This window comes from Anthonomus grandis, chromosome 7 (assembly GCF_022605725.1).
Source record: "Anthonomus grandis grandis chromosome 7, icAntGran1.3, whole genome shotgun sequence".
NCBI lineage: Eukaryota > Metazoa > Arthropoda > Insecta > Coleoptera > Curculionidae > Anthonomus > Anthonomus grandis.
The window spans coordinates 18890396-18903725 of record NC_065552.1 but is presented as its reverse complement, the minus strand read 5'-3'; the positions used below and the strand labels follow the sequence as shown (position 1 = coordinate 18903725).

At 33.1% G+C, this 13330-nt stretch overlaps 1 protein-coding gene across 1 annotated transcript in view; it reads left to right on the top strand.

Annotated features, from left to right (window-relative positions):
* LOC126738232 (importin-11) overlaps positions 1–13330 on the top strand; it is an 82554-nt gene that overhangs the window by 44860 nt on the left and 24364 nt on the right. Inside the window, exons 11-13 of the mRNA XM_050443467.1 lie at positions 7134–7302; positions 9334–9571; positions 9808–10025. Of these exons, the coding sequence (XP_050299424.1) occupies positions 7134–7302; positions 9334–9571; positions 9808–10025 (625 nt within the window). The remainder of the gene's footprint in view (positions 1–7133; positions 7303–9333; positions 9572–9807; positions 10026–13330) is intronic.

Below are 13330 nucleotides of genomic sequence, written 5' to 3'. Positions count from 1 at the left end.
ACGAAACACCCCGTGATTCACCCGGTCAAACGCTTTAGCAAAATCCGCATAGACCGAATGAACCTGAGAGTCCCTCCAAGCTGTTCAAAATGAAATTAACACATGAAAGCAATTTTGAATCAGTAGATCTACCTTTAATAAAGCAAATAAGATTTCGAATAGACCAAGATAGTACTGACTGACTTTATTTTACTGACTAAGAAGTCGAGTAATTTAGGTATCTCTGACTGATTTCAAACTGCTCGGTAGTTGATAGCTTCCTCCCTGGAACCAGACTTGAATATTGGCTTTAAAAAGCTTCTCTTCCAAAGAGTTGGAAAACAACCTGCGCCCAGAGATTTTCCGAATATCTGAGAGATGAGTGAGGTTAGTACACAGATACACTGGTTAAGAAAAAATGAAGGGAAATCCATCTGGTCCAACACTGATCTTACACTTGCAGCCCTCAATGGACTCAGACACCTCTTCCAATGTTAAGTGAATTTCGCTCAAACTCAGTGAAATTTCAAAATTGAAAGTTGGCTACTCATCCCCCATATCATGCACATAAACGGAAGAGCAATACTCAGCAAATAAATTTGCTACACTCTCTGGGCGATCACCCGCTCGATCTGCATAAGATATCCTCTGTGGAAAATCACTACCCTTCCTCTTACGATTAATGTATGACCAGAAATAATGAGGGTTGTCATACAAGTTATTTTTAATTTTAATTGTATGTTGTTGATGACAGGTCTTATGTAACTCCTTACATTGTTTTTTTAGATTTGAAAAATAAATATATTCAGCTTGATTTTTATTTTCTTTAAATTTTGTATGAGCTAGCTTTTTGTTAATAATTAATTTACGTAGTTCAGAACGAAACCACACTGGAAACGTAGATGTGCGATACCTTTTTAATGGAATTAATGTATCAATCAACACATAAAGTATCTTATAAAACTGATCAACCATCTCCTCAACAGATCTTTCCAGAAAGCCGTCATACCAGTTGACAGAGGCTAATTAATTATTAATTGAAATATAATCCCCATTTCTAAAATCGTAAAAGTATGCCTCATATTCCAGAGACTTCAGTGACTCATCTTGCAAAATTCAAAACATATAGCTGAATGACTCAAGCTATTATCAAAGATTTGATCTACAGCTGGGTGAACTACAAGGTTTTCATAATTACTAAAAACCAAGTCTAAATGAGCACCGTTAATATTTAATATAGAATTATTTTGGAACAGCTTATAAAAGCTAAAATTATTTGCTATAGAATGAGCAAAGTCATTTTCTGGACCGTCCAAAATCAACTCCTTAGTATCCTTATTCAATTTGGCCCTAGGTAAGTTGTAGTCCCCTACCAAGACAAAGGAACCCCCAGGGTACTGATCATATAAAAATTCAAGAGTTTTACAATGGTCTGCAGAGGCGATGGAGATGGTATGTATATGCAGCCGAGAATATTATTCTGACCTTTTAGCTTAAAAGTTACATAAATATCCGAGTTTACAGAAGGAACCCCAATTACTGCCTAAAAATATAAAAATGATCAATACTAATCTCGGCATCAGAAAAATCTGGAGTAAGCCATATTTCGCTAATCAATATAACATCATAACAACCACAGCTAACAGCTTCTCTAAAACGTTGCAATTTATTTCTCCTACCACTAGTATCTACGTAATAAACAGAAACATTACATTCAGATATTTTCTTAGAAACTCTTACCTTGCAACCAGATTTTGTCGGTTCGCGGAGAAATTTTGATTATTTTAACAATGCCTAGACTTAACCCAAAACTTTTAAAATAATGCGCGTAGGCCAAATTTCAGGTCGACTAAAACTATCCCTTGAATCAAGATCTAGAAACTTTGAATGAACTCACATCACCTTTAACGGACATAGGCTCGACATTTAGAGTTTGGTATTAGGATAATGCTTTCTGATATGGCTTTTAACTTTTTGCTTTTCTTCTATTTGCTCTTCTTCTATTTGACAGAACGCCTGGTCCAATGGTTCAATGTCCTTAGTCCTCTGAGCGGTCGCAACGTCAGAACCGGACTGCAAACGCCGCTTCTGCCCCGCGTTTGAAGTTGACAAGGAACAGCCGATGATGCCTACCTGAGAATGCACTGTCGTCATAGTGCGCATACCAACTTCATGGATTTCACGTTGTTGCTTATCTACTAAAAACCTCACTAGGTCTTTGTTACTTTCCGTCAGAACTCTGGCAAAATTTTGAAAGAGAGCTTTTCATCAACTCTTTCCTCTAAAACCTGTAAAACTTCATTCAGGACTTTCTTGCTTACTTCATCCAACACAACGGTAGGCTCCGGACGAAGAGAAATACCAGCATCAGAGTTTTTTCCTAGCTCGACTGTCTCTTGGGCAAACTGATTCAGACATTCTTTACAGCAAATTATAACCATTCTTGACTTAGCAACAGGACATATTATCTCTTGCGAGGAAATCCTACTGCAGTTTCGGCATGTAACCTTTTTACATCTGTCACAGGGACATCCAAAAAGCAAAGATTTGCTCTCCTTAAAAAAGCAGGTTTACTTGCAAAAACCACAAAAAAGCTCCTCATCGCCAATCGAAGGCATGGTAAAAAAAATTCTAGTCCTGTACAGAAATCTGCTCAAAAGTTCGAAAAGCCCAGCCCTAAACCGCAGCTCTAGTTTTAGTATCCCCAAATAAACATGTTTTTTTTTAAAAAGTAAAACAAAGGTGTGACCAGTTAGTTATTTTTGCAGTAATAAAAATGGCAACTGAAGTAGTGGGATTACTGGGGTCACTTATTATTTTTGACCCAAAAGTATTTAGTTTCTCAGTTTTTTTGGAACGCTTGAAGCAATTTTTCCTGGCTAATAATATTACTGACCAAGACAGAAAAAAGGCTATTTTACTAAATACGTTATCGGTGGAATGCTATATTTTAGTGCGGAACTTGTGTGTTCCAAATTTGGCTAAAGATAAAACAATGGATGATTTAGTGAAAATTCATACCAATCACTTTTCACCAGTAAAATCTCATTTTGCTGAAAGATTTAAATTTTATAATGCCAAAAGATAACCAAATGAATCTGTCCAAGATTGGCAGATCAAGGTAAAAAGTTTGGCTTCAAACTGTAATTTTTCAGCTAAGCTGGAGGTAGTTATGAGAGACATATTTATTGTTGGAATAAATGACGATAAAATCATGGATCGGCTCTTCGAAGAAGGTGTTTCCAAGCTGCATTAACTAAGGAATCAACAATCCTAGAGCACGACATGAGGGGAAATTTTAGTGGAAATGAAAAGCAGGAACGTGTTTTTTTTTTAAAGTTAATGTAAGGAAATTTCAAATTCAAAATTCAAGGAAACCAGCACAACATTCGCAAGCAAGAAAAAAGGGAAAAGTGTTCGGTGTGTGGCCGTATAAAAGAAAGACCAATCAGTGCGTGTATAAAAATTGTAAGTGTCATAATTGTGGTGTAAAGGGATATTTAGCGCCCCAGTGTAAACGAAATCGCAATCATTTTATGCACGAAAATAGTGAGCGGCCGGAAAACTCTGACAACAAGGAGTCTATATTTAATACTGGGCAATTGGATGTAAATAATATTCAGGTTTCAGGTAACATTAAACCATTTTATATTTAACTCCATGCTGAAAAAATTCCACTTAATTTTAAAATTGATTCAGGTTTTGCGCATTCTGCAATTTCAGAAAAAAACATTTAAAACATTTTAAAAATTGCAATTTATATGATAAGAATGAATTATCTCTTACAGATTATGTAGGCATGATATTTAAACCTCTGGGTTTTTTTTGCTTTTAAATATTATTTATGAAAATAAAAATTATTCCTTAAAAACTTATGTAATTAAAAATGGTGGACCACTAATTGGCAGAAATGCTTTATCTATGTTAAAGTTATAATTTTGTAAACAAAATAATCAAATTAATTATTCTGTAAATAATATAGAAATGATACTATATATGCAATGCAATTAGGGGAAACAGGTTTTTCTACCCAGCTTTCAAATTTAATACAAAAATATGAATATATTTTTTATTTAAAATTGGGTACTTTCACTAAATTTGAAGTAAATTTACAACTTAAAGAAACAGGTACACCAAAATTTTGTAAAGCTATATCAGTACCTGTTGCATCAAAACCAAAAATGGAAAATGAACTTGAACGACTTGTTGAAATTGGAGTTTTGAAAAAAACTTAATTTTGCAGACTGGTCGACTCCTATTGTGCCTGTTTTAAAACCTGGATGGTAATATACGCATTTGCGGTAATTTTAAAATTACTTTAAACCATCATATTACAACTGCTCGATTTCCATTACCTCGTATTGAGTATTTGTATACACAGTTACAGGGTGGTCAGAAGTTTTCAAAGATAGATTTATCGGAAGCTTATCAACAAATAAAACTTTCTCAACCATCTAGAAAACTAGTAACCATTCGAACACATAAAGGTTTATTCTCCTATATCAGATTACCACTATATGTCATAAAAACCGCCCCCGTAATTTTTTTATCACCTTATAGAACACATTTTTTCAATACCGGGAGTTACGTGTTTTATTGATAATATTCTAGTTACGGGAAAGACTGATCTATAACATTTGGAGCGCTTGGCAGTTTTTCGCCGTCTCCAAGAATGTGGGTTAAAAGTCAAAAAAGAAAAATGTTCCTTATTTCAAAATTAGATTTATTACTTGGGTCATACTATAGATAAAATAGGTTTGCATACATCTAAATAAAGAGTAGCGGCAATAACAGAATGTCGAACACCTAAAAATGTAAGTGAATTAAAATCCTTTTTGGGTATGATACATTTTTATTGCAAATTTTTAGAAAATGCATCAGGCATTATGAAACCCTAGTATAATCTTCTAAAGAAAAATACAAAATGGCATTGGACGGATGCCTGTAAAAAAAGTTTTCAAGAAGCAAAAAAGTGATTGATTTCATCTAGGGTACTAGTTCAGTTTAATCCATCAAGAAAAATTAAATTAACTGTAGATGCATATCAATTTGCTTTAGGTGCTACATTAAGCCATATTTTTGATAAAAATGTCGAAAAACCAATAGCATTTGCTTCGCGACTATTAAATAAAGCATACATTTCTTATTCCCAAATTGAAAAAGAAGCGGCTGCAATTATTTTTGTCGTAAAAATTTTTTTTCAGTATTTATATAATCAAAGGTTTATATTAGTTACGGATCATAAGCCGTTATTAACCATTTTTGGCGAAAAAAAGGGCATTCCGGTTTTAGCAGCTAATAGGTTACAACGGTGGGTTCATATCAGCTTTTAATTTTGAAATTCAGTATGTCTGTTTACAGAAAAATACAGTGGACTTTTTTTCTAGGGTTCCATTAGAAAATCAAATTAAAGGGCCAGATGAAGAAAAAATTAAGTTTTTAATATAAGTCCTGAAGTCTCAAATATAAACTTTTTACAAAATCAAAAAATTCCTTTGCATTTTGTACAAATTAAGAATGAAATTGTTAAGGACAGAATTTTGGCTAAGGTAAGTTTATTTTTTTAAATGGATGGCCAAAGAGTTGCCCTGACAATGATTTTTTTCCTTTTTTTAAAAGGAGGCATGAACTTGGTGTCGAGCAAGGATGTTTTTTTATAGGGGTTTTAGACTAATTATGTAGAATAATTAATTAATTATATTTTAAATGTATTTTTTTAATTTATGTCATAATACAAAAAAAATAAAATATTAAACACAATAAAATCATTTAATTAAATTTATCATCCCCTAAACGTAAGTAATAATATATTCAAGTCAATTTATACAATATTATTAGATAAAATGAAAATAAATAACTAAGACTCAAGTTATAATAACCTCAAATGAGAATCTCAAAACCTTATTAGAACATTTTTAAAAAAATCTAATTATAAACCTTTTAAATTATATAGTCTTTAAGTAATAAGTGGTCAAGATTCACCAAAAATATTGTGCTTTAGCTAAACTTGCCTTAGTCCCAAAATTCCAAAAAGTTGATAATATAGGGTTACCAAGATAAGAATAAGCTACATGGCGTCTCGAAAACGGTAGAAGATACGAGGTAGGTTAAGTTAGAGAAAAGTTGCGTAATTTAGTAACTGAATAAATGCAATTCTTAAATTAAAAAAAAAACAGTATATTTCTGAAAATAAATGAAATTTTGCAAAATTATTTTTTCCATAACGTTATTTTAAAAGATATCGAGACAAACATTATAATCACACTTAATAACTTCCCTTATAATTCTATAATAACAAACCACAAAATGTAAATTGTAACGGATCGCCAAACAAAATAGGGGGTCTAAGCGGAATCGAATAAGGAACACTTTCTTCAAACTCATTCTGATGAGAGGTTTTTTTTTTTGTATTTGTTTAAGATGCGAAAAGAACTAATCACGAGAGCGGGTTATATGTTGAAAAACCGGCAACTAAGCATGACTACGCAGCCTTAAGGGATGCATATTTTTGCGAAATAGATACAGCTGGAATTCAATTATGCTCTCTTCTGCGCGTCGATTGTAATCGTGTCCAAAGCTGCTGATCTGTGACTTCAAAGCAGCATTATTTGTTGCTCGTTTACCAGATATGAAAAGCCGATTATTGTTGCTCTATTTTGTATTGTGATAGGGAGAAATACTTCAAAAAGTATGTTTGATATTCGCTCAGTGTGATTAGCATAGTATTCTGTCATCGATAAAAAAGTGATATGAAAAGGTTATGTTGTGTTGTTTGTATGGATATATTTCTTTTCTTAAGTATTAGTGCTTTGAGAAGTGAATGAGATTTTCTTGCTGAATAAGAATTTGCAATATAATTTCCGATAAAAATAGAGATTTTGTCTGGAAAGAGATGGAGAGACAAAAGAGGTTTTGATGCTGAGAAATTCCACGTCCATTGTATTATACCGCCAAGTTAAAACTCATTAAACCAATTTTTAAGTGTCATACATTTACACACACATTTACATCAAAATTCGTATTTTTAAATTCCCACAAAGAATGGGAAGGGGGAGGGGGTTTGCTGCCTATTTACAATTTTAGGAATATTTTGTCTATTAATTTTTCCAACTCTGTCTAAGCCAACTTGTTAACTAATGATGTCTTTTTTTTAGGAATTAAGCCAGTTTCTTATAGCAATAATTCAGATGGGCACCAACACGAACGAAGGTCGAGTATATTTGTTGGAAGACGCCTTAGAGTTATGGTTATCGATGTTGGAATATTCGTCGAATATGACAAACGACTTTATGCAGCTGTTTAATAATATGCCTTCTTTATTAGGTAAATTAAACTACAATTTAATTTACTTGTTTTTGCACTAGTTTCATTTCTTAGTTTTTTGAATTATATCAAACAATGTACAAATTATTAGAAAATAACTACAAAACTAAAAAGATTTGCATGAAAAATTAATAATTTTAATGTAAAAAATATAAAATAATAATATTAGAGAACTCAGTTTCTTACTGACCTAACACTCAAAAAAATTGGGCAGCACAACAATTTAAGTAAAATCTACAGGGACCCAGCCCCATTTTAATCTATAAATCTCAAGTTGCTTGCGCCATTAGATTTGATTTTGCGGGCAATTTTGATAGTTAAGGTCGCTGGATTTATTAGGTCCGGAAAGAACAGAATATTTTACCTGCGAAATTATTTTCTACATATTTTTCTGCTGTCGAATTAGGATCAAATTTTGAAAAACTGCTTAAGTGCACGTGTCTTGATCAAATCAATCAACCGCAAAAAAGTCATAGTACTCTTAAATACATACAAACTTGATATCAAATTTAAATGTTATTTAAAATTCAAGGCGTATACACGCAGGCCTACGCTGACGACCTCGAAAAGGGCGCCGCCACAATGGCTGGGCCCTATGATGAGGGCGCTGCGTATAGTGAATAAATCATCCCTTAGGATCAACCGCAAAAAAAGTAGAGCTTCTACTATTCGCGAGGAGACGTATCTTTGGCAGAACGTAATTTGGACTGCATAAAGGAACTCTTGAAGGTGTACTGCAGGGTTCAGTTTTTCTGGGTGCTTGCCTATTTAGGTTATGCTGGAAATGAGGAAGCGGACTCCCTTGCTAGAATGGTTTCTGCGACGGCCGGCAGGTCGCGAGCCTATAATCGGTATAGTCAATTGATGGACGGAAGCACCTGTCATGAGACAGGCGAAGGCACACATAGATAGGGCGTCTGCCTGTCTCACCTGACAACTACTGCGCATACCAGAGGTATTGCGAACAACCCGGAATACCGGTAGTGTTAGGAGGAGGATGACACTACAGACTGCGTTATTCGAGAGTGCCCAGAACTCACGGGCACTACGTTCAAATATTTGAGTAACACTTACAGTTTACCCAGCGACATTAAGTCTTTCAAACCAGAATGCCTCATTGGTTTTTCCAAAGCTACTGGCCTCTGGTAACTCTTGGTGGGGCACAACGGATCCATTAGGAGACCTACATGCATAACAGCCTCTTTGGCCATCTTCTCAAGATTATTTTTTACTTTAATTTTTTTACATTGAAATCAAAGAGTGCGAGAATTTTTTCAACCAAAGTGATATTTATTAAATTTTTTACCAGCCTTGGCAAGGTCAAAGTTATAAAATCTTTCAAAAACCGTTCACAACTGCGGCCACTCATATTTTAAAGTTGTTTGAGAAAACAAAATGTTGTAGATATTTTTATTAATTAAATAAAATTCTAAAATTCCAGCGACTCGGTTTTTTTGGCCTTGTGCTGAACACATTTCGCTACAGCAGAATATATTCTGTTTTCTTTAAACTTCTTTCGTTTCTTGTTTATTGTTGTTTAATTCCCTTTGTTAGTCTCAAGGTACAAATACGATTTCCTTTAAAGACTATAATCCTAAGCAGGATAACTGCGAATGCAGTCAATAAAGTCTTCTCTATTGGGTGCCCAAAAACCAATATTTAGCAGTAGCCCCATAAAAAAAATCATGTAAAGTAAGGTCTGGTGAGCAAGGAAAACATTCAACTCGTTCTGGAGGCTTCTTGTATTTTTTTGTCTGAAATAATTTATCAATTAAATTATAAAATTTATAATTAATTTATTTCTCAGCCTATAATTTTATTCATTAAAAGGAATAGTAATGATATATTTTAATTGCTTAGGAGAAATAAAACAGGTCTTTGAGAGAGCTTGCAAAAGTCTAAGAAAGCTTTTAAACCTTAAATAAATTACAAATTGTTTTATTGCAGTATCTTGGATCTCCACTTTAAAACTATTTTTATTAAACAGCATATCAAGATAATTTAATACTAACTATCTTTCTTTGCTTTTAGAATACTCTACAGAAAACCTCAGAAACTGCCTTTACCTCAGCTTAGTACATTTGCTATTAGCGCCCGAATTAGTAATGCAAAACCAAGGCAGTCAATTAATGTTTGCTTGTGCCTCGATAATGGGAGACTTAAAAAACGAAGGAATCGTTATGTTAATGCGGCTGGTTGAAAGTTTTATCAGAGCTTCACCTCAGTTGGGAAGTGAAACTGTACAGCCCATTTTACCCAAGATCTTTGAGTAAGTATCATATACGTTCAGGTTTTAATTGTTCTAATTAATGTGGTTTTAATGTTTAAATGATTCTTTTATATTTTTATATTATATGCCGATGAAAACTAAAACCTATTATTATTTTAATCTGGGACTTTGGCCAGCAAGAAACCTTAGTTTAGTTGGTCCCAACTTTTAAACCCACAATTATGTCCCTTTCAAGGGTTTGTTAACTTATTACTTAGTTTATTATCTCATTTCAGACGAATATATGATGGAGAAGAGTACCCTTTAATAATGGCAATGTATTTATGCATATTAAGCAGAGTACTGTTAAGTTCACACGATGTATTCGGAAGAGTCATATCACAACTATCTCAGATAAAAAAGGAAAGCGATCAGGAAGTTTTAGGCAAAATTTTAGATAAATGGTTGCTAAAAATGCCAAATGTTTCTCAATTGGACCAAAGAAAATTGTTAGGTGAGTATCTCGGGTTTAACCAAACCTTCTGAAAATATCTCAAAATTATGTGCTTTTGTGCAGCTTTATTTCACAAGAATTGTAATGAAACAAAACTATTTAATTAACTGTAGAGTTGTTCTTCTTCTGTTATTATCCATTAATGGATATTTGCAATCACTTCTCACCATTTTTCCTTATCTCCGCTGGTGTAAATTAATTCTACTGTGGTTCCCATTCCTATCCAATGTTTGATCTTCTGGCTCCACGACATGCAGTCTTCAGTAAACCAAATCTCCAGAGAGTTTTTTACTAGTTCTATGTGTTCACCGTCGTATGAGAATTTCGCATTCTGGAACGCATCTAATTTTCGGATGATTACTAGAAATTTGTCTTTTATATGTCCAGGAGCTTTGGAGGTCATTCCTATTATCTGTTATCAGGACTGTGTCATCTGCAAACCATATATTGTTGATCCATGTGCCATTTAACAGGCGCGACAAAAATAATCACCTTAAAGGTAATTCGGTTTTGATATTTGTGAAGTAAACAAACGGATAATGTAAATCAATAGTAAAAATGAATCGGTTTACTCCGCAAGAACGCAGAATAATTGGTTCAATTATTTTGGGCAACAATTCGTGGCGTGTGTTGACACAGCGTGAATTTTGTGGCCGTCCGACACCAACTGGACAAACACTGCTGTGTTTGGCCACTCGCTTTGAAGAGACTGGGACAACACAAGATCTTCCCAAAACTGGCCAGATCCGGAAGACAAGTTATCTAAGACTGAGAATATCGTTGCTGTTGCCCAAGATGTTGAAGAGGAGTATGGAACATCGACCAGACGATAACTCACGCAATTGGGCATTATCATGCTCAGGCTATTCCGAATCTCGATGAAGAAGAAGACGATTTTTCATCAAAAATTATTATCAGTGATGAGACTCATTTTCATTCTAGCGATTACGTGAGTCAACAAAATTATCTTTTCATAGCTACATCCGTGTATCACCTTGGAGAAGTCATTAATCACGAATTTTTTCTTCCTTTTTTTTTTTTTTAAAGGACTTGAGAATGGTTGAAATGTTATTCTTATATCAATTTAATATTGATTGAATTATATTTTCAATTACTTATCGCAATCGTGGAAAGCCTACAAATTACTTAATAATATAGAGTATAGAAAAGAGTAATTAGAATATAAAACATTTTATTTTCAATTTAAAACTACAAGAATTTTACACTTCACAAAGATAATTAAAGTCTTATGAAACTTATCACTTTATGAAACTATTTTAATTATTCAATGATTGATAAAAGAGATTGATACGAAAGAATTATTAATTAATATGCGTCATGCTCCGTAGTCTCTGAGTGTAACGACCCCCAGAAAGAATTTGCAAGCAAGATGTCGTGTGAGGGAAATGGTTGGTCGTGATTTAGCACAAATAAAAAAAATCTAAGAAACAGATGACCCCTATACAATCTCTATATATAATTTGAAATAAAATATACTTACCCTGAATTAACAGGATTTTCAATAAGGTGACGCAGGTGAAGAAGATTGAAACGACATAAACTCGAACATCAAATTTCGATTAACGAAAATTAAATCTCCTGAAGGAAATTTACCAAAAATATGCTCAGATAATACCTCGAAACATTGTCGATCAAATAAATCCCACTACATTAGCGGATGGTAAAATTTAATCCATAATTTTAGTCGATATCTTCTATCCGACATTTTTTTAATGTTCGCACTTCGCTTTCCCACACCAGAAAGAAAGTCGAGGAAGTGACAATCTGTCACCGTCAATCCCCCTTTCAATACTCATCAATAGACAGAAGATCCGACCCATCAGAATAATCCTATTTACAGTAGCCTCCGGTCATACGGAAGCTAGCGCAATCTTGCATAACCATCATTACCATAATCAAACTCAGTAAATATGAAAAAAAATCAACGATTCACTATACACAATACTCAATTCAATAGGAAAGCTTAGACATCACTAGTAAAATAGAATTTAAATTTGTTGTAAATACATGCAGCTATTCTGACTTGCCGTGTTCTGATCGAAACGTCAATGTCCAAAATTTGAATGTCAAACATAACCGGTAAGAAAGTGAAAGTAACATGTTTACTTTTGAAAAATCTATAATGATTAGTTATTGTTTGTTTTCTCTTAATAAAATATAGGAAATAAATTAGTACAATTAGTTCTTATATTTCCTAGTACACTTTCAATCATAAAGTAGGTACCAAAGGTATTTTCCCCTAATAAGGAATAAGGCATGAAAACAAAACAAAATGATAATTGCATCAGCAGCAATTGATTCCCGAAATTATTCACAGAATAATTGAGGACAAATATCAATGAAATTTCCATCACACAACACATTCCCTGACCGCTGCCTGTTAGACAATACTGAGTGAATTGAATAATTGTGGAGATTCAATAATGAAGACATGAAATGGTAATAGTGCGACAAGTTACCTGTGTACCACATTAAGAATTAATTCAATATTCATAGACTGTTGTATTATACAGTGCATTCACTTTGTACTTTATTTATGCAGAATAAATGGTTAAATTAGATAGAATGTTTTCTATTTGTAATTTTGTTGGATATAATAATAATATTATCAATTTTGACTATGATCCATGCGAAAAAAATACTGTAGCAACCTTGATTTGTTGTTCTTGCATTGTGCATCTTATATACAAAAAAACACATTTAGATTTCCACTGTTTTAAGTTGCTTAATTTTTTTTCATTTTTATCCTGAAATTTAATCCGGTGGACTTTTACCTAAATTATTACTTTGTTGAAATAGCTCCGATTAATTCTGATACAAAAATTGCCAGAGCCAAGGCTAAATCAATAAATTTATATACATCAAATTGCTCTGGAAGCTAAGGCTGACGCTGCATGCCAAAATCAATGTAAAGTTCATTTTCGTTATATTAAAAAAATCAATAAAGATTTTGAAAAGCACCATAATTTTCTTCTAGCCTTGAGAGCTGAGGACAAACGTCAGTTACCTATTAAGAATCAGATTTAAACTAATTTTTTTTACAAAATCTGAAGCGGTTGAATGGATGGAATGGATGTTTTTTTACATTTTTAAAGCACCTTTAGAAAACTCGATGTCACCCTTTAATAACACTTTTGCCCCTGCTGCTATAACTAATAATACATCAGATCATTCATTAATTCCTAAAATGAAATTTTCTACGTTTTTTTGGAGATATATCAAGTTTTGCTACTTTTCAACAAAGTTTTAATACTATGGTGCATAAAAAGTATAATTAATATAAA